Source organism: Ovis canadensis, chromosome 23 (assembly GCF_042477335.2).
Source record: "Ovis canadensis isolate MfBH-ARS-UI-01 breed Bighorn chromosome 23, ARS-UI_OviCan_v2, whole genome shotgun sequence".
NCBI classification, from domain to species: domain Eukaryota; kingdom Metazoa; phylum Chordata; class Mammalia; order Artiodactyla; family Bovidae; genus Ovis; species Ovis canadensis.
The window spans coordinates 59,987,839-60,009,402 of NC_091267.1; the positions used below are offsets into that span (position 1 = coordinate 59,987,839).

Sequence of the window (21,564 nt, forward strand, 5' to 3'; positions counted from 1 at the left end):
CCCTCTGCAGTCTGCAAGTCCACAACGTTTGACCAGGAGGGGCAGCCTTGCTGACTGTGGAGGGGAGCCAGGAGAACAGGGAGGCATCTCAGAGGGTGGGAAAGGCAACCAGGGCCACAAAGATGAGGCTAGGGAATCAGGAGCCCACCAAGGGCTTAGGGAACACACATCTTAGTCCTGGGAAAGTCCAGGGAAGCAGAGAACCAGGGCCAAAGTGAAGGAACAAGATTGACAAGCCAAGGGTCAGGGACCAATAGGCCAGAGAACGCTTCCAGGCCTTTCCAAGTGAGGCAACCAGTGGCCAATGCCCAGGGGTCAGGAAGCCACATGAACAGGATGCAGGGGGAAGTCAATTCTGAAACAAAGCTAGACTATTCTAAACTCTGTGGGACTTTCTGCAGCAAGACAAGGCCCTGGGCCCCCAATGTGCTGGCTGAATGGAGAGCCTATGGCCTTTGATCACACTGAGGAGGGGCCAAGAGCCACCTTTTAAATCCATTCTTTAAAGGCCCCATAGACAGACAATGAAGATTATTTTACTGTTCTCTTTTCCCCATATTTCCTCTTCAGGCAGAACCCCATAGTATCTGATTAGCCATTTTCCAAGCAAAGCCCAGGGCCCAGCATCCATCCTGAGTTGCAATAAAAGTATAAAAGCAGGGCTTCATCCCCTCACAGGTGGCAAATGGCCAGCACGGTACAGCAAGGCTTCCTCTTGAGTGGTCGCATGAGAGCCCCCCAACTTCCTACAATCAGAGTTTCAACAAGCACAGACTTTCCATTCTGGTCACAGGTGGGTGTTTCAGCCACTGGGAAAGGGGGAGAGCCAATAAAAAAAACCCTGCCCCAGAGGCCAAGGGAGCAAGGCTGCCTGGAGAAAGAGAATGAGAAGAAAGGTGGAAAGAAGGGGCCAGAATGACCCAGCTTCTTGGGCAAATAATACTAAACATTCACACAGGGCTTGCAATTCACAAGGCACTTGCCTGTCCTTGTGATCCATGCAAGGGCCACATGAGGTGGGCAGGTAGTGAGGACATTCCCCCTGACAGATGAGGAAATTGAGGCTCAGAGAGCAAGGACACACAGCTGCTAAATGTTGTTAGCAAGGCTCAAACCAGATCTCTTATCTCCAAATCCAGGGCTGCATCCAGAATACTTCATGGGCTCTCATGCTCTTCACTAGGGGCTGGCAACATTTTTCTGTGAGTGCCTGATATTAAATATTCTCGGCCTTGCAGGCCTCTTGGTCTCTGTTGCAATTACTGAGCTCTGCTGCTGCAGCACCAAGCAGCGGCCCACAGTCCTACGTAAATGCTACATAAGTAAATGGGCCCAGCTGCGCTCCAAGGAAACTTTATTTATGGACATGGACATTTGAACTTTGCAGAACTTTCCTGTGTCATGAAATACTCTTCTTGTTTTGATTTCCTCTCAATCCTCCAAATGTGTAAATGCCTTTCTACGCTCACAGTCCACACAAAGACAGGTGACAGGCCAGGTGTGGCCATCCCCTGCTCTGTGTCGTCTTGTGCTCTATCCTGTGTGTTTCTGGACAGAGGGCTGCAGACCACTCTGCTCTCCGGGGCCTCAGTGGGAGCAGTGTTACGTGGTACAGGGGAGTCAGTTACTTACAGCATGATCTTAGCGCATCCTCACCACTAGCTTCCCTGGTGGCTCAGACAGTAAAAGCATCTGCTTGCAATGTGGGAGACAGGTTCGATCCCTGGGTGGGGAAGATCTCCCCTGGAGAAGGAAATGGCAGCCCACTCCAGTACTCTTGCCTAGAAAATTCCATGGATGGAGGAGCCTGGCAGGCTACAGTCCATGGGGTTGAAAAGAGTCAGACACGGCTAAGTGACTTGACTTTCACTTTCGCCACTAGCTAAACAGCTTAGGGCTTTGAAGGTTGGGGAATGACTGCCCTTTCTCCGTCGGGGTGGGGAGTGAAAAGGACCATGAACAGTGCTCCGTTTTCCCCGCCCCTTACAGTGCTGTGTGACTGGGCTGAAGCTGCCATTCCTTTGAGGCCGATTGAGAAGAGGAGCTAGTCTAATCTGGGGATTCCTGAAGGTGGGGATGATGGCAGGTCCAGTTCTGCAAACTTCAGCCATGTGCTTTTCAGCTCACTGCCTGGTTGTGAACAAGCAGGGAGCAGAAATGCGAAGAAAGGGGAAGGTCAAGTTGGAGGAGGAGCTGGCAAGCTGAGTTCATCGCTCTTCCTGAGCAGCATGGGAGAAACGGGGACTAGAGATGGCCTGCCCCAGCCCTGGAGTTGCCTTGCGGCTTACCTGTTTGGCATATTATCTGTTATAAAATTCTCCCTAGAACTATTTCTCTCTGACCTTTCAGCAGGGTTACCATTAGCCCACACAGTGCCTGTGTGCAAATGAGATAAAGGGAGCCCTTCCTCAAGACACTTCACTGCCATCTGTTGGACAACTGTCATAATAAATGCATAAATCTACAGTCCCTGTGCTCTGATAGGGATCTCCTTACATAGTCGCACTGGAGCCATGTACAGCCTGCACACCTGAAACTAGGTAGTAGCCTCTTTCCACCAAAGGTCAGCGTGAGCCCAAAGAGAACAGACTAATTGAAACATTGACCTGAAGAAGACACCATAGCTACAGATCAAGGTGCTGATCCCATGGTGCCTTCCAAAGCCCAACCGCATTGAGCTGGGGTCTTGCACAGAGAATTTTATTTGTAGCTTAAAAGACAGATGGCTGCCTCAAGGTCATATCATAGGGTCGTCTGTGACCTTCCTGCCCTGGGCTGCCTGCCCAGGGGATACACAAGTCTAACCTGGCCCTTGCCCTTTTTTCCCCTCTGCACCCCATCCTGGCAGATGCACAAAGCTGCTCCTTCCAAACAGGAAATATGTGCCCTACAGACCAGCCGGAAGCTGCGTGCGTGGGCTTCCAGAAAAGACAGGCACTGGCAGGCCCCAGCTGCCTCCTGCACCGCCGGGTTTGCCAGCCGCCCCCGCAGCCTCCTCGGCATGCCGTCTGGAACAGTCAGCACACAGCCGTGACGGGACACATCTCCCGAGAGCAATCCTGGGCGGCAGGAGGAGGAGGCACAGCCCTGAGGGGGCCGGAAGCCCCACATCCTGGTGCTGGGTGCACAGCTGAGCGGGTGAAACTGCTCGTCATCTGCCCGACAGCAGAAGCCTAGCAAAAGACCCCATGACGAAGCCTCTGTCCCGCTTGCCAAGGAAGAGACCATCCCTCGCCCACGTGGTTTGAGCCTCGGAGAAGCTCACGTGGTCCAGGCTTTCTCAGGAAGCAGAGAATCATGAATGAGCTAAGGATGAGCTGAGGGAATGGAGTTTTCGCCCACCCCCAGATCCTGTCTAATTAGAACGTGGCTTTATTTGTTCTCACAGGTGAGACAGGGGAGGAGAGTTGGAAGGGGGATGATTGGACTTGATGTTACCCCACCCCCAACCGCATCTGCCAGCCTCACACCCTTACACCCAGCACTTCCGCTCACCCAGAGCTAGGATGCCAAGACAGAAGTGGAATCTCACAGGGGCTGTGTGGGAGCCAGAGATGGCAGGGGTTGAGGGAAGCTGCCTTGGGGGTGGGAGCTGAGGAATAACATTCTCCCCTCTCCAGGGAACACCCCTAACTACTAAAGCCCGCATGGGTGTGGGGAGGACGTGGTCCACAGAACCCGAGGATGGGCAGCAAGGCTCTGCACTGGGTCACGGCCACTGACCAGTGGATGGCCTTCTAAGCCCATGGATTCGAGTTCTCCTTCCCCATTCCTGATCCGACAGTTTCCTCTTTCTTCCCTCAGGTCCAGAGGCCCAAATTTCTCACCCAGATTCACTCTCTTCTTTAATCAGGACTGGAATATCTCTGCTTTCTATAGAGGGCCCTGAACCTCTCTGCCCTCACAGACACACCCACTAATCAAGAAATAAGAGCCTCCAGGGCTTGCTGGGAACCTAGCGTGGGCCAGCACACCTATTATCTCGGGTAATCCTCACAGTGGCTATTGCCACCATTCACTGATGAGGTGATCAGTAGAAGCAGGAGGCTGAGATACTTAATCAAGCTTTCACAGTCGGACAGGACTAAAGCCCAGATGTGGACTCAAGGGGCCTGGACAAGAAGGCTCTCTCTTAGCTGTCATTCCACCCACCCTGCCCAGCCTAGCTTAAGCCCCAGACTCTCTCCCAAGGGCCCCCATCTCCGAGCCCTCAGTCCTGCACTCCAGAACTTCTGGGGTCTGTATCACTTTGTCGGCACTTCCCACGTACTGGAACACAGGCCATGGGCTGAACCCAGCTGAGCCTGGTTACACACTGACACTGAAATATCACTCAGTCATTAATAGTCACTCCTGGGTGGTAATCAAGAAAAAACACTCTGCTCTTTTCATCCTCCCCAAGTAAATATACAACCTGCATATTTCCTAAGAAACTGTGATGTCAGCCTAAATGCTATGGGGTGTTTTTAACAGTACGGTGTAGAGAAGGGTTTACTGCTCCGAATGCTCACCTCCCTCATTGCCAAGCCCCACGGAGCTACTTCCACAGACTCAGCCGCCCTCTCCAGCTGTCTGCAAAAGGTCCTTCCCTTCTACCCGCACACTCAGCAACTGTTGCTCCATTTCTTCTCTTTCCAACCCAGATTCCACTCCACTCCCAGAGTTTATCCCCCCCAGGGCTGGGAAGCCAGCACTTCTCAGGTGCTGGTGCAGGTGAGGAATGTGTGTCGAAGACTTACCGTTCTGCAACCCCCGGACCAACAGTCCATCCCTGTGCATAGCAACTAGTTAATGCTAGGAAATCCTTGTGTTCATAGACTACCTAAAAAGATGTCTATCACAGAACTGTTAGAATAATGAGAAACTTGAGAACAACCTAAAAACATCCAAAATGAGGGATTGTTGGGAGTGAATTGTAGTATTCACCCACTCAAGGAATACCATGCAGCCATTAAAAATAATGATTTAGAATATTAGCCAATGCTATTAACTGAAAAAAAGGTTATAAATTTGACCAAAATACAATACCATTTTCATTAATATATAGTCTTTAATACATTCATGCACAAAAAAAAGAATAGAAACGGAATTCACTAAAATGTTAACAGAGGTGTCTCTAAGCCTGTCCTACACAGTGATTAAGTTCAAGGCCATCTGGGTTCACTTTTGGCTTCATTGCTTATAAACAAATTGCTTAACCTCTTTGTGCCTCTGTTTCCTTCATCCTCAAAATGGGAATATATTTCCAAAACATACAGACAGCTTATATAGCTCACTATATATACATACACACACACACACACAAAACACACATACATACATATGTAATGATTTAGTTACTAAGTCGTATCCGACTCTTGCGACTCCACAGACTGTAGCCAGCCAGGCTCCTCTGTCCATGCACTTATCCAGGCAAGAACTCTGGAGTGGGTTGCCATTTCCTTTTCCAGGTGGTCTTCCCAACCCAGGAATCGAACCTGGATACCCTGCACTACAGGCAGATTCTTTACCAATTGAGCTACAATGGAAACCCATATATATATATAGACAAAGAGTTCAATCAAAAAATGAGCAGAAGACCTAAACAGACATTTCTCCAAAGAAGACATGCAGGCACATGAAAGATGCTCAACATTGCTAATCATTGAAGAAATGCAAATCAGAGCTACAATGAGGTATCACCTCATTCCTGTCAAAATGGTCATCATCAAAAAGTCCACGTGTGCATGCTGTCACTTCAGTCAGGTCCAGCTCCTTGCAACCCTATGGACTGTAGCCCACCAGGCTCCTCTGTCCATGGGATCCCCCAGGCAAGAATACTGAAGGGAGCTGCCATGTCCTCCTCCAGGGCATCTTCCCATCCCAGGGATCGAACCCACATCTCCTTTGGCTCCTGCATTGCAGGTGGATTCTTTACCACTAGTGCCACCTGGGAAGCCCCTCAAAAAAGTCTACAAATCACAAATGCTGGAGAGTGTGTATAGAGAAAAGAGCCCTCTTGCCCTATTGATGGTAAGGTAAATTGGAATACCACTATGAAAAACAGAATGGAGCTTCCTTTAAAAAGCCAAAAATAGTGTTACCATATGATCCAGCAATCTCACTCCTGGGCATATATCCAGAAAACATGAAAACTCTAATTTGAAAAGATACATGCCCCCCAGTGTTCATAGCAGCACTATTTGCAGTAGCCAAGACATAGAAGCAACCTAAATATCCATCAACAGATGAATGGATAATAAAGATGTAGTGTATATATGTCTAAAATGAAATATTACTCAGTCAGATAAAAAGAATGAAATAATGTCATTTGCAGCAGCATGGATTAACCTACAGATTATCATGTTAAGTGAAGTCAGACAGAGAAAGACAAGTATCGTATGATATCACTTATATGCAGAATCTGAAAAAAATGATACAAACAAATTTAATTAAGAAACAGAAATGGACTTACAGATACAGAAAACAAACAAATGGTTACCAAACGGGAAAGGGGAGAAGAGATAAATTTGGAATTTGGGATTAACAGATGAACACACTACTATATATATATAATAGATGAAAAACAAAGACCTACTATAAAGCACAGGAAACTATATTCAGTATTTTGTAATAACCTATAATGGAAAAGGATCCAAAAAGCACTTGGATCTCTCGGCAAGGACCCAGCAGGAAACCATGGTGGCTGAAATGGACAGCCAGACCAGGATCATGGCCCAGGCAATAACTGTATCATAAGTTCACAAGTTCACGAATACAGGATGCGGCTCCAAAAAGTATAGTTTCCAAATTACAAAGGTTATTACAAACACCTATTTGAGAATCAAAATAACCAAGCATGGGGCAAATAGACAATTCTATGCATTCCCCCAAAGGTTCGGGCTGCTTGGTTGAAAGAGAGTGTGGCTGGCAGTGGTCCCCGGGAAACTGAGGCCACAGTGAAGCTGTGAATTTGAGGGTCTACCCTCAGCTTTGTGAATGAGACACTGTGCCATTAGGACCCATCAGCTCCTAAAGTACCCTCGTTCTGTTTGAAAGCCTGGTGAATCTCTTCTCACCTGTGAAGTCACAGCTTGAGCACCATCACCTCCTCTATGAACCCTCCTGGTTCCCCCTTCCTCAATGCTTCCTTGGGCTTGAGGCATCCCCCTCTCTAGACCATTCTATCTCTTTGTCCTGTGGTTATATACTGGCCTGACTCTCCTCCCTCTAGACTCTAAGCTCCTAGAGAAAAGCCCTTACATATTTACCCTGAGTCCAGGATCTGATGCAGAGAAGATTCCCAACAAATTTCCACTGCCCACTGAATCACTGAATGACACTGGAGGAGATGAGCTGGCATCCTGCCCTCAGGGACCTGGCTCTCCTGTAGTTATACTATGGCCACGAGCAGGTGCCTCAGCTTCCCTCGGCTTCCATTCTCCTCTCTATAATACGGAGGAGGGTACATAAGGTCCTTTTTGGCCCCCAAATTATCTGAGACTCTTCACTGGGGCCTCGTTCAAAGCAGTTTTCCTCTTCCCACTCTTTCCGGAGACGATTTTCGGCAATGCTAGGAGGCAGCAGATGGGGTAGGTGGGAAGCTGCTGTGAAGTTCAGAGGAGGAGAGGGCTACAGGGATGGCCCTGCCCTCCCCACCCGGAAGCCCTCAAGGCTGTGAGTCCCGAGGCCCAGGATCATCTCCATAAGGTTCCAAGGAACCATGACTCCCATGCTCAGCCACAACAAATAGAACTAGGGGACCCTGAGTAACACTTGAGCTGGGTTAAGGAGGAAGGTCAGGTAGAGGGAAGGGGTTGGGAAGAGCTGTGCTCCCTGCAGGTTTTGGCTGTGGTCAAGGTCATGAGCCTATACACAGCAGTCTAGATGAGTCTGTTGGATTCTAGAGGGGATTCAGGCACTTCGTGGCTCCAAAGTCCTTTCTGAGCTTGAGAGGCCAGAATCTTGAGTCTGTGCATCTCAGAGTCAGAACAAGCCTAGACGTGGACGAAGACTCAGGGAGAGAAACGGCTTTGTAACAATAGCAACAACCAGGTTTGCCTCATTGACTGAGCATTTATTCTATGTTCTGCACTGCGCTGGAGAAGGAAATGGCAACTCAGTCTGGTATTCTTGCCTGGAGAATTCCATGGACCAGAGGAGCTTGGCTAGTTACAGTCCATAGGGTCTCAAAGAGCTGGTCACTCACTCTCTCACTGCCCTAAGTCCTTTAATGTTCATTCCCCCAATTAACTAGCTCAACCACTTCCTGAAGTGGGAATTCACTTTATCCCCATTTTACAGGAGAGGAAATAGAGGTACAGAGCTTAAGGCATCTGTTCATGCTTAGAGAGGCAGAGCCAGGCTTGACCACAGAGAGTGGAAGTCCAGAGATAGAGCTTGTAATGGGGAGACTGGCATGGGCAGAATAGAAGGTCAGGGGAGGGGCATGAAATGGGGAAGAAGTATCCGCTGCAGAAGGGAGGGGCCAGAAGTCCGTCTCCTCCTGCTGCCGTACAGGAGGGCTAGCCCTGGGCCATCCATCTCTGTTGGGTTGTGAAGGGAAACCCTCCTCTAGTTCTGAAAAGGTGCTTCCCAGGTGACTCAGTGGTAATGAATCCACCTGCCAAGCAGGAGATGCAGATTCAGTCCCTGAGTCTGGAGGGTCCCACAGAGGAGGAGATGGCAGGCTACAGTCCATGGGGTCTCAACCCACTCCAGTATTCTTGCCTGGGAAACGGCAATGGACACAGGAGCCTGGTGGGCCACAGTCCATGGGGTCGCAAAAGAGTCAGACACAAGTCAGCAGCTAAATAACGACAGTCCTAAAAAAAACCCAAGAGGCCACCTAGTGCCCCCACTAAGGAGAGGAACTGAGCTCTGGCCCAAGTCCCATGGCTGCTGAGGGCAGAGCCAGAATGAGAAGTCAGGGCGCAGCCCTGTATGCTTTCTGATCCAGAGAGCTGTATGTCAACATTAATGATTTGACTACTGTATGCTAGCATCCACTAGCATCTGGGAGTACGTTAGGGCCTCGGGTTTATTGGCAGAGCTCTCATGACGGGTGTGTTTTGCATCAGTCACCCAGGCTGCTTGCCTTTGCTCCTGCACCATGTGGTTCTCCGGCTGGTCTGGAATCCACTGCTGGTCAGCATGACCGCCATATGCCCCTAAGACGTTAATCATGATCCCTTTTTTGTCCCGTCCGTTCTTCAGAGGCGCCCTGGGCACTGTGCCCCACACTGTCTTGCCAAGACCAGGTGTGCACTTGGAGCTGTGTGATAATTACTGGAAATTTCAACCCTGTTACCTGATGAAATGGGCTTCCCCAATGGCTCAGCAGGTAAAGCATCTGCCTGCAATGCAGGAGACACAGGAGATGTGGGCTTGATCCCTGGGTCGGGAAGATCCCCTGGAGGAGGAAACGGCAACCCACTCCAGTATTCTGGCCCCAAAAATCCCATGGACAGAAAAGCCTGAAGGGCTATAGTACAAAAGGGTCACAAAGAGTCAGACATGACTGAGGACAAGCATGATCTAACCTGATGAAATAATCAGGAGTGGAAACAGTGATTGTGCCAGACAAACACAGCACCATTTCTCCCTAGTCCCCAGCTCTGGGCAGCTTTGGGCTCCCAGCACTGCACTTGCCGTCCCATTTGGTATAGGAGGGGAAAAGCCAGTCCTTGCTCCAGACTGGAAACGGGAGACTGTCTTCGATCCTCTCGGTCGCCTGCCTGCTCCAGCCCACCTGCCCAAGCTGTCGTTCCTCCTGTGGGCTCCCTTTCTTCCAACAACCAGCCTCTCAGTCTCTTTGGAGCACAGCACACAACCGATTGCAGTCATACTTATTATTATTCCACCAAAGACTAAATGCTCCTTAGAAGAAGGCTTGTCCCTAACGAACTGGTCCCAGCTGGGAGCAAGGGTGGGCCTTCTGAAGGCAGGGGTCCTGTCAGCTGTCAGTGAGGCCTGAGTCTGAAACCCTGATGCACTGTTGGGCCTGGGTTCTACCAGCCCAGGGTGTGTGCAGCCCCCAGGCCAGCTGGAACTCAGATCCTGGCTTCAGAGGCTTGTCTCACTGCCAAGCTGGCAGGCTCTCCTAATGTGATGTGGGCTCGGTAGTGATCTAAGCCATGTGATCAACTCGGTGCTTTGCAAGGTGGGAGGGTTTGTGGGTTGGCACCAGGATGGGGACAATTGCTTGGCCAGAAGGCAGGAAATGACATCATATTGGCAGTGAGAAAGCTACGTCTGCTCTAAACAGGTCATACCCGCGCTTCCCTACTGGTGACAGCCCTCAGCCCACACTCCTTCAAGACCCAGCACTGCCTTCACTCCAACTCTACTCCATCATGTCCTGCCTTGTCCACCTCTGTGTCCCCATCCTGAATCTTTCAATGCTGCCCCCATCCCAGCTCCAGCCTCACGGATGCATTTCGAGCCTCCCTGGGGCCAGAAAGATATGGGTAGCCCTGTGTTCTCAGCCTGTATAATTCTGCAGTGTGTTTATCAACTGCATTTGGGCACTGTGCCTCATGAGTGTCACACCAAAAATGACATCGAGGTTGGCAGGTGGGGGGGTGGACAGATGCCTGGAGCCATTTGAGGGAGCTGAGAGATGCTTAGCTAGCAGAGTAAAGCCAGAGCTAGCTGAGGAAGCCAGAGTCACAGGGGACCTCTGATAAGATGAGCAGGCAGCCCAGAGGACAAGTAACTTGCCCGAGGTGCACCATTCCTGAGGGCAAGCCTAGCAGCCAGCTCTCGCCCCCCAACAGAGCTCTTTACACTCGTCTCTGTTGCGGGTCTTCATGAGCACATGTATCTGCACACGTGAACCCGTGTCCTACTGATCTTCACTCTGGCCCCTAAGTCCCAGGACCAAGTGGGCAGGGACAAGTAAAAGTGCTACCCTCAGAGAAACCCAAGCTGAGCTGGAGAGACCAGATTGACACATATTAAGTGCTTAGAGTCCAAAGAGGCAAATAAAGTTTCTGAGATATGCTGTTTCTCAGCCATGTATCCAAAGGCTGCACCCTAGCCCCAGTAGCCACAGTGGTTCCTTCTGCTATTTGGCCAGGATGTATCTGAATCTCTGGAAACAGGTAGAAGTTCTTTCCTCTCTCCCCATAAGATTCTTTGCTGTTATTGTTTAGTCACTAAGTTGTGTCCGACTCTTTTGCAACCCTTTGGACTGTAGCCCACCAGGCTCCTCTGTCCATGGGATTTCCCAGGCAAGACTAGTGGAGTATGTTGCCATTTCTTCTCCAGGGGATCTTTCAGACCCAGGGATCGAACCCGGATCTCCTGCTTGGCAGGCAGAATTCTTTACCACTGAGCCACCTGGGAAGCCCATATGATGCCCTGCTGCAGCTAAGTCGCTTCAGTCATGTCCGACTCTGTGCGACCCCATAGATGGCAGCCCACCAGGCTCCCCTGTCCCTGGGATTCTCCAGGCAGGCACACTGGAGTGGGTTGCCATTTCCTTCTCCAATGCATGAAAGTGAAAACTGAAAGTGAAGTCACTCAATCCTGCCCGACTCTTAGCGACCCCATGGTCTGCAGCCTACGAAGATCCTCCGTCCATGGGATTTTCCAGGCGAGAGAACTGGAGTGGGTTGCCACTGCCTGTTCCCTACACATCCCCTAACTGCTGATGGAGTGCCGGGACCCCATTGAGAATCACTGCACTACAGTGGAAGGTACAGATTTCAGTTTACCCAGAGTTTGCAGGGAGAGAAAAACCCAAGGCAAGGGAGCAGGTAATCCTTTCTGGAGAGGCTGGGGTTTTAGATGCAACGGTGTTTCGGTGGCCTGGAGAAAACTGAAGGTAAAGATAGAAGAGCAGTGAGGGGGCAGAGGTGTGGGTTCTAACATTTTCTCTGACTCTGGTATATGTTTCAGTGGGAGATTCAGAATTTTCTGTCTAATCAACTTGAGACAGCAGTCTGGGAGCCAGGAGAACCTCCCACCTTCATCCCAGGAAGGCAGGCATTGGGGCTCCAGGGACAGCAGTCTTATTGGGTCCTTGTTGGGGTGGATGGAGTGCAGACTGAACCCCAGAAACTGCTGTACATTGTCTGGCTTCCGCCCCAGACTGTGGGAGCAGGTGGGGAGAGGATGTCTCATCCTGTCTCTCAGGCTTCATCCCCATTTCGCGTGGGTCCCTTGAAACCTCCTCGTGGTTTATTAGTGCCGGGGAGAACAGCTTTCAGAGCACTGCCTGCCAGACACTAGAGCCAACACAGTCTGAGCAAGCAGGTTGAGAAAGGGGAGCTGCTAGCCTGAGATCAAGAAACAGAAGAGGGGGCCCTTCAAGGTCGTGGATGTTCAGCCCACCTTCTTTGCAGATAATAGAACTTCCCTCCTCAGGGTGCTGTGAATTTTAAATAAGATTCTAATTATAAGGTGTGAGCACGTGAAGACACAGGCTGCCGCAGGATTTTGTCCATAGCTAGTAGGTAACACTGTTGGGATTTGAACCTGGGACTCTGTGATCTGAGACTGGAGTTCTGGACCACTGTGCCCTCCATCCTCTCTGTGGGCACTTGCACCATGGCAGTCTCCGTCCTTTGCCAGACTGTGAGCACCTCGACCTGGAGAGTCTAATAGGAGCTCAGAGGGCATCCCTGATGGCGGTTGTTAGTTTTTAATGATGATGCTTTGGTTCAAAGCCTGGAAGACTGTACTTAGATCCTGGCTTTCATCAGTTGTAAATGTCAGTGTCTCCTCTGGGTTCTGGGTGTCAAGAGGGTGAGCCATTACAGACAGGATGAAAGAAATCCTCCAGGAAGTGAGTCAGGTGTCCATGGAAATGAGGCAAGGATGCAAAAAGGCAGATGGCAGGAGGGAAAATTCGCCAAATTTCCGGAGCAGTTCGATAGTCAAGACTGTGTTTCCAGGGATAGTCAACACAGATATGCTGAAAAAGTGGCTGCCAACCTTCCCCAGGCCCCAGAAGGTGCCAGGACCCCTCACACCCACTCCAGGAAGGAAATGAACATAGAGATGGCTGCTAACTCCCTGTTCAGGCTGTCTGTATGACTGAGATGCTTAATTAGGAAGTGCAGTGTCTGCCTGGATCATTTTGTTGAGATGTGGTGGAGAGCCAGCCAAGACTGGGACACCCACACCTGCTGACTCACGTGGGGGATGAGTCAGGAGAATCTGTGAGGTTTCCCCAGCAGCCTTGAAGTACTGGGCAAGGACTGAGGACTTGGGGTTGAGAGAAACTATTCATATTTTTTTCCAAGTGAATAAAAGCCCTTTGACAGCAAAGTCAGTATGGCGTAGTGTCGCTATTAAAAACAGTTAATGAGAATTTAAGGTGCATTAAAAGAAGGTGGATATCAAGGGACCCTGAATAGCCAAAACAATCTTTAAAAAGAAGAATACAGTTGGAGGTCTACCACATCCTGATTTCAAAACTTCTACAAAATTACATTAATCAAAATGATGTGATACTGACCTAAGGATAGACACTTAGACCAACAGAACAGAGAGCCCAGAAACAAACCTTTGTGTGCATGGTCAAATGATTTTCAACAAGGGTGCTAAGACCAGTCAGTGGGGGAAAACACAGCCTTTTCCACAAATAGTGCTGAAAAAACTGAACATCCACGTGCAAAAGAATGAAACCGGACCCTCCCCTTTCACCATATACAAAAGTTAATTCAAAATGAATCAACAACAAAAATGTAAAAGCTAAAGATACAGCATTCTTAGAAGAAAACATGGAACAAAAGCTTCACGACACAGGATTTGGCAATGACTTTGGCTATGACACAAAAGCATAAATGGCAAAAAGGAAAACTAGATAAAATAGACTTCATAAAATTGAAGAAGTTTGTGCGCCAGCAGACACAAACAGCACAAAAGGCAGCCCATGGAATGGAAAAAATATTTGTAAATCAAGTCTGATTAGGGGTTTATATTCAGAAATATATTCTGGATAGACTCTTACAACTCCACAACAAGCAAATACCATGATTTTAAAACAAGCAAAGCACTGTTATTTAACATATTTTGGAGGTCTGTGGCCATCAGAGAAGAAAAAGAAACAAAAGGAATCCAGGTTGGAAAAGAAGTAGTAAAATTCTCACTGTTTGTAGATGACATCATACTATACATAGAAAAATCCTAAAGATAACAACAGAAAATTCCTAGAGCTAATCAATGAATGTAGTAAAGTCGAAGGATGCAAAGTTAATACACAGAAATCCCTTGCATTCCTATATACTAACAATGAAAACTCAGAAAGAGAAATTAAGGAAACGATCCCATTCACCATTGCAACAAATGAATAAAAATACCTAGGAATAAGCTTACTTAAGGAGACGAAAGACCTGTATGCAGAAAACTAGAAGACAATGATCAAAGAAATAAGAAACGACACAAACAGATGGAGAGATATAACATGTTCATGGATTGCTGCTGCTAAGTCGCTTCAGTCATGTCCGACTCTGTGGGACCCCATAGACGCCAGCCCACCAGGCTCCTCTGTCCACAGGATTCTCCAGGCAAGAATACTGGAGTGGGTTGCCATTTCCTTCTCCAGTTCTTAGATTGGAAGAATCAATATTATAAAAATGACTATACTACCCAAAGTAATCTACAGATTCAATGCAATCCCTATCAAATTACCAATGGCATTTTTCATAGAACTAGAACAAAAATTTTACAATTTGTATGGAAACACAAAAGACCCTGAATAGCCAAAGCAACTTTGGGAAAGAAAATGAAGCTAGAGCAATCAACCGTCCTGACTTCAGACTACAAAGCTACAGTCATCAAGACAGTATCGCATTGGCACAAAAACAGAAATATAGATCAATGGAACAAGATAGAAAGCCCAGAGATAAACCCACATACCTCATCTTATGGGCACCTTATCTTTGACAAAGGCGGTAAGAATATACAGTGGAGAAAAGATAGCTTCTTCAATAAGCCATGCTTAGAAAACTGGATAGCTACATGTAAAAGAATGAAATTAGAACACTTCCTAACACCATACACAAAGATAAACTCAAAATGGATTAAAGACCTAAGTGTAATCCAGAAACTACAAAACTTTTAGAGGAAAACATAGGCAGAATACTCTATGACATAAATCACAAGATCCTTTATGACCCATCTCCTAGAGTAAAGAAAATAAAAACAAAAATAAACAAGTAGGACCCAATTAAACTTAAAAGCTTTTGCACAGCAAAGGAAACTATAAACAAGGTGAAAAGACAACACTCAGAATGGGAGGAAATAATGGCAAATGAAATAACATAGGATTAATTTCCAAAATATACAAGTGGCTCATGCAACTCAATATCAGTAAAACAAACAACCCAATCAAAAAGTGGGCAGAAGACCTAAACAGACATTTCTCCAAAGACATTTAGATGGCTAATAAACATATGAAAAGATGCTCAACATACTATTTATTAGAGAAATACAAATCAAAACTACAATGAGCTATCACCTCGCAACAGTCAGAATGGGCATCATAAAAAAAAAATCTACAAACAATAAATGCTGGAGAGAATGTGGAGGAAAGGGAATCGACTTGCACTGTTGCTGGGAATGTAAATGGATACAGCCACTATGGAAGACAGGTATGGAGATTCCTTAACAAACTATGAATAAAACAGTGAATGATTCAGCAATCCCTCTATGGGGTATATACCCTGAGAAAACCATAATTGGAAAAGACACATGTACCCCAGTGTTCATGGCAGCGCTATTTAAGATAGCTAAGACATGGAAGCAACCTAGATGTCCGTCAACAGATGAATGGATAAAGAAGCTGTGGCACTTATATACAATGGAATATTACTCAGCCATAAATAGAAATGCATTTGAGTCAGTTCTAATGAGGTGGATGAACCTAGAGCCTCTTATACAGAGTGAAGTAAGTCAGAAAGAGAAAAACCAATATCATATATCAACACATATATATGGAGTCTAGAAAGATGGTCCTGATGAACCTATTTGCAGGGCAGCAATGGAGAAACAGACATAGAGAACAGACTTTTGGACCCGAGGTGGGGGAAACGAGAGAGCGGGATGAATAGAGAGAGTAGCGTGGAAACATATACGCTACCATATGTAAAACAGATAGCCGGTGGGAATTTGCTCTATGACTCAGGGAACTCGAACTGGGGCTCTGTGGCAACCTAGAGGGGTGGGGTGGGGTAGGAGGTAGGAGGGAGGGGACATGTATATACCTAAGGCCGATTCACATTGTTGCATGGCAGAAATCAACACAATATTATCCTCCAATTATCCTTCAATTAAAAATAAACTTTTAAAAAGTTTTTTTTTAAATAGGCATAACACTTTGATAAAAATCTCAGTAAGATCCTCTTTGACCCACCTCCTAGAGTAATGGAAATATAAACAAATGGGACATAATTAAATTTAAAACTTTTTGCAGAGAAATTATAAACAAGATGAAAATACAACTCTCAGAATGGGAGAAAATAATTGCAAATGAAGCAACTGATGAAGGATTAATCTCTAAAATATACAAGCAGCTCATGCAGCTCAATATCAGAAAAACAAACAACCCAACCAAAAAAATGAGCAGAAGACCTAAACTGACATTTCTCCAAAGAAGATACACAGACCGCCAATAAACACATGAAAAGATGCTCAATGTCACTCACTATAAGAGAAATGCAAATGGAAACTACAATGAGCTGTCACCTCACACCAGTCAGAATGGCCTTCATCAAAAAATCCACCAACAATGTGTGCTGGAGAGGATGTGGAGAAAAGGAAATCCTCTTGCATTATTGGTGAGAATGTGAACTGAGAGAGCCGCTATAGAGAAACAGTATGGTGATTCCTTAAAACTCTAGGGCTGAAACTATCATATGACCTAGCAATCCCACTACTGTGCATAGACCCTGAAAAAAAATCATACAAAAAGACACACGTATCCCAATGTGTATTGCAGTGCTACTTATAACAGCCAGAACATGGAAGCAACCAAGATGTCCATTGACAGATGAATGGATAAGGAAGTCGTGGTACATATATACAATGGAATAGTACGCAGTCATAAAAAGCAATGAGTGTGAGTCAGCTGAAGTGAGGTGGATGAACCTAGAGCCTGTTCCAATAAAGAGTGAAGTAAGTCAGAAAGAGAAAAACAAGTATCATATATTAATGAATATATATGAAATCTAGAAAAAATAGTACTGATGAACCTATTTGCAGGGCAGGAATAGAGATGCAGACCTAGGAAACAGCCTTGTGCACACAGCAGGGAAAGGAGAGGGGGGACAAATTGAGAGAGTGGCACTGAAACGTGTAAATTACCGTGTGTCAGATAGCTAGCTATATAGTTGTTGTATAACACAGGAAGCTCAGCCAGGGACTTTGTGACAATCTAGAGGTGTGGGTTGGGGGGTAGGAGGGAGGGGATATATGTATACTTATGGCAGATTCACACTGCTGTATGGCAGAAACCAATACAACATTGTAACGCAATTATCCTCCAATTAAAAATACATTTAAAAGTAATTTTTTTTGATGGACAAAAGGGGATGGAGAGAGGGGAATAAGGATGGGGGCATGGATTATACATGAGAAATGTCCCCTTTCTTCTCTCCCCCTCTTTTATACCCTACATCCCATGTGTTTAAATATTTTCACCTGTCAAACTGCATGAATGAAGAAATAATTATCTTCCCCATTTTGATGATCAAAGACCTCCAAACACCAAATTAATATAATTCCAGGTGAAAATAGAAGAAACTCAACCTTTTGTTTACCAATTCAGTCCCTTGAATATTTGAGGATCATGTTTTTCATTCCCTTTCCCAGAATCTAGCCTGGAAATACTAAAAAACTCAATGCCCTCCAGCCCATATAAGGACAGAGGGCCCAGTCAAACAACCTAACTCAGAAACTTTAAAGAAACACTACCCTGGACCATTCTCATGGAAAGTTGAGGAATCACTGAGTTACATTCATTCTTTCTCAACGGTGATTTTCAGAAGCTCTTCGCCTAACAGCGGAGCCCTGGATTTTCATGTGACCAGAGCAGAAGTTGGATCATAAGCTAAAAAGAGGAGAAAGGCCAAGAAACTTAAGAGAACAAAAAAAGAAAGATGGCAAGCTTGACAATTTGCTAAGGATTGATCCTGATAATGATGCTGGATCAAGAGTTAAAGTGCTTTAAGTCTATAGGAGAACTAGGGAAATTCACCTCAATCAAAAAGAAAGACCCAGGGACCATGAGGTAAACAATTTACACACATAAACACACACAATCCAAATGACCAATAAAACATATGAAAATATTCAACCCCACCATTAATCGAAGAGAGAACATTGAAAAGCCCTTTTTCCTATTCAGTTGGGAAATTAATCAATACTTTCAGCTGTTGGCAAGGACAAGTGGGGTTGGTGCTCTTCACAGCTGATGTGACTGTACACTGATGGGTCCTTTTTAGAACACTTTGGGAATGCCCATCACAATTCTTCACCATATGTACTCTATTTGTCCTAGAAATTCCACTTAGGAAATGATCTTAGGGAAAGAATAATTTATCTGTGGCAAGATTTAGATGTACTCTTTATAAATAAACAAAAAATCTAGAGGGGGAAGACAATATAAATATCCAACTATAAAGTATCCAATGAATAAATGATGGTATGTATCTCCCTACACCAAAATGCTACACAGCCATATAAGTAGGGATGTTGCTGCTGCTGCTGCTGCTGCTAAGTTGCTTCAGTCGTCCCCGACTCTGTGTGACCCCAGAGATGGCAGCTCACCAGGCTCTGCCGTCCCTGGGATTCTCCAGGCAAGAACACTGAAGTGGGTTGCCATTTCCTTCTCCAATGCATGAAAGTGAAAAGTGAAAGTGAAGTCTCTCAGTTGTGTCTGACTCTTAGCAACCCCACAGAATGCAGCCTATCAGGCTCCTCCATCCTTGGGAGTTTCCAGGCAAGAGTGGGTTGCCATTGCCATTGCCTTCTCCGAGTAGGGATGTTGAGTGACGTTTAATGACTTAGAAATAAACATGCTCTAAAACAGGGGATGTTGTACCAGCATATCCTCTCAAACTATATACACTAAAAAGACCAGAAATAAGTACTCAAAAATGTCACCAGTGATATTTCTCCAGGTGATGGAATTATAGGTATTCTTTTTTTTAAACATATCTTTAATTAAAAAAAAAAAAGAATCAGTGAAGTTTCAAGTTATTATGATGAGGACTATGTGGGAATAGGGCAAATTTTCAAGGTTGGCTGGGAGCTGGAGATCATCATTAGAATAACAGATATGTTTACGTGCCGAGTTGAGTTGCCAGTGGCACTTGGGGGACATGCTGGAGGGAGGAGTGTGTTAGCCTTCTGCTGTTCTACTGAGTGACCATGGGAAATCACTTCTCTTTCCTTGACCACCAAGTTCCTTTCCCCTCTGATGTCCCTTGACTCTATGTAGGCAGGATATTACGATGATGGTACCCACATGTGTGGAGAAGGCAATGGCAACCCACTCCAGTGTTCTTGCCTGGAGAATCCCAGGGACAGGGGAGCCTGGTGGGCTGCCGTCTATGGGGTCGCACAGAGTCAGACACGACTGAAGCGACTTAGCAGCAGCAACCCACATGTGAGGCCTCCATTTTTGGAAATAAGGACATACACATATCAATGATGGGGTGGGGGGGGGTCAGAGTTTTAAGAGACAAAGGGTGATAAAATAGGACAGAGAATACAGATGTGTTTTTACACGCTTTGTTTCCCTGACTCCCATTGTTCCTGCAGAGCTAAAATGACTGAATTAACTCTTTGGGACAGAAATGCATTTGACATAAGTTGCTTCACTCCTCATAAAACCAGAAGGAGTTGGGGAACTCTGGAAGCAGCAGGCTGTGATCCAATCCATCATGCCCTGGCTGGAACTTACCTTCCTCAAGTGTCAGAAGGAAAACTATGGAATAGGAAGCCACGGAGAGTTCCTTTTGAACTCAGACGGAACTTTCCATAGGTAGGAGCTGATCGTAGCTGAGTTGGTAAAGAATCTGCCTGCAATGCAGGAGATCTGGGTTTGATTCCTGGGTCGGGAAGATCCCCTAGAGGAGGAAATGGCAACCCGCTCCAGTAATCTTGCCTGGGAAGTCCCATGGACAGAGGAGCCTAGCGGACTATAGTCCATAGGGTTGCAAGTGACTTCTTAGCTACTAAATGAACCACCAAGACCAAGAAAACACAGGGTATGCTCAGGGCTGTGCCTGTTCCTCCACCATGCCTTCAGGGCCTCCTGCATCTTCCACTTCTGTGAGCCCCCAGAACTTGCTCTTGAAAAGGTCACAAGGAAGTGCTGGGGCCTCACCTGTGCCCTAGACAACAAAAAGACCCTGGAGAGGTGGCAAGGAGCAATGGGGCCACCCAGAACAAGGCAGAAGCCTGGGCGAGCCCAGCTCAGGCTGGGAGGAATGGCAGGCAAGTCAGCCTCTGGACACTGACCTCTGGGCATGTCCATGGGGTTGAAGCTGGCCAGCAGGTCACGGCACCACTGGCGATCACCCTCCACTTTGCTCAGCCAGTTGTTGCAGTTGAAGTAGTAACGGAGGTGAGGCCGCTTCATGTCGGTCACAATCACACGGTCCAGGTACCAGCTGGCGTTCAAGCCTGTGTTGTCATGCTCGATCCTGGGCCAGAGGCAGACACCCACACCATCACTAGTAAGACAGAGACAATGCCCCTTCCATACTGAAATCCCCCCAATGTTTTCTCAAAACAGAGGTTCAACCGACTTGATTCTGTTATTTCTTTATCTCTGAGGCTTCAGTTTCCTCATCTGAAAAATGGGGATTCCTTGCAAGATGGATGTGCTTATTAATGAATCTGGATTGCTACATTGCCCATAAGGAAATATTGCCTTCCATGGAAAATTGAGGATCACCAAGGCTTGCAGGAGGACTGTCTGGAGCTTTCCCTCTCACCGTGACTCCCAAAACACACTCAGCTACTCACTCCTACCACCCAGAGAGCCCGTATGGCCACATAGACTGGTGTTGCCCCATAGAAACATCACATGAGCTTCATGTGCAAGCCAGATAGGTAATTTAGGCTTTTTAGTAGCCACTGAAAACAAAGGGGAGGTGAAGTTAATTTTAATAGTATATTTAATTTAATCCATTTATCATTTCAGTGGGTAACCATGCAAACATTTGTTAATGAGATATCTTACATTCTTTATCTTGCGCTAGTTTTTCAAAGACCTGAAGTGTTTTTGCACCTGGTTTTGCATCTGGTTTGGGCTAGCCATGTTTTAAGTGATCAATACTACCTGGGGCCAGGGGCTACTGTAGAGATCCAGAATGTTCAAAATCTGGCCCCTATCATCTTCTTCCACTTTCTGTAGTCCTCTCCATCCTTGGCAGTCTAGTTTTCCTCTGAGGCCCAGTTTCTACCCCAGAACTTGATCCTTGGGTGACCTCACTTTGCACCAAGCATTCCATTACAGTGAGGCCTTACATATGCAGATCTTAACAGGACAACCACAGCTCAAGACAGCACACACCCCAACAGATGGTGTGTGTGTGTGTGTATGTGTGTGTGTGTGCACGC

The 21,564-nt window shown here is 46.7% G+C and overlaps 1 protein-coding gene across 2 annotated transcripts in view; it reads right to left on the reverse strand.

Annotated features, from left to right (window-relative positions):
- LOXHD1 (lipoxygenase homology PLAT domains 1) overlaps positions 1–21,564 on the reverse strand; it is a 197,177-nt gene that overhangs the window by 159,848 nt on the left and 15,765 nt on the right. For both annotated transcript variants that reach the window (XM_069568464.1, XM_069568462.1), the window contains exon 4: positions 20,458–20,642. In XM_069568464.1, the coding sequence (XP_069424565.1) occupies positions 20,458–20,642 (185 nt within the window). The remainder of the gene's footprint in view (positions 1–20,457; positions 20,643–21,564) is intronic.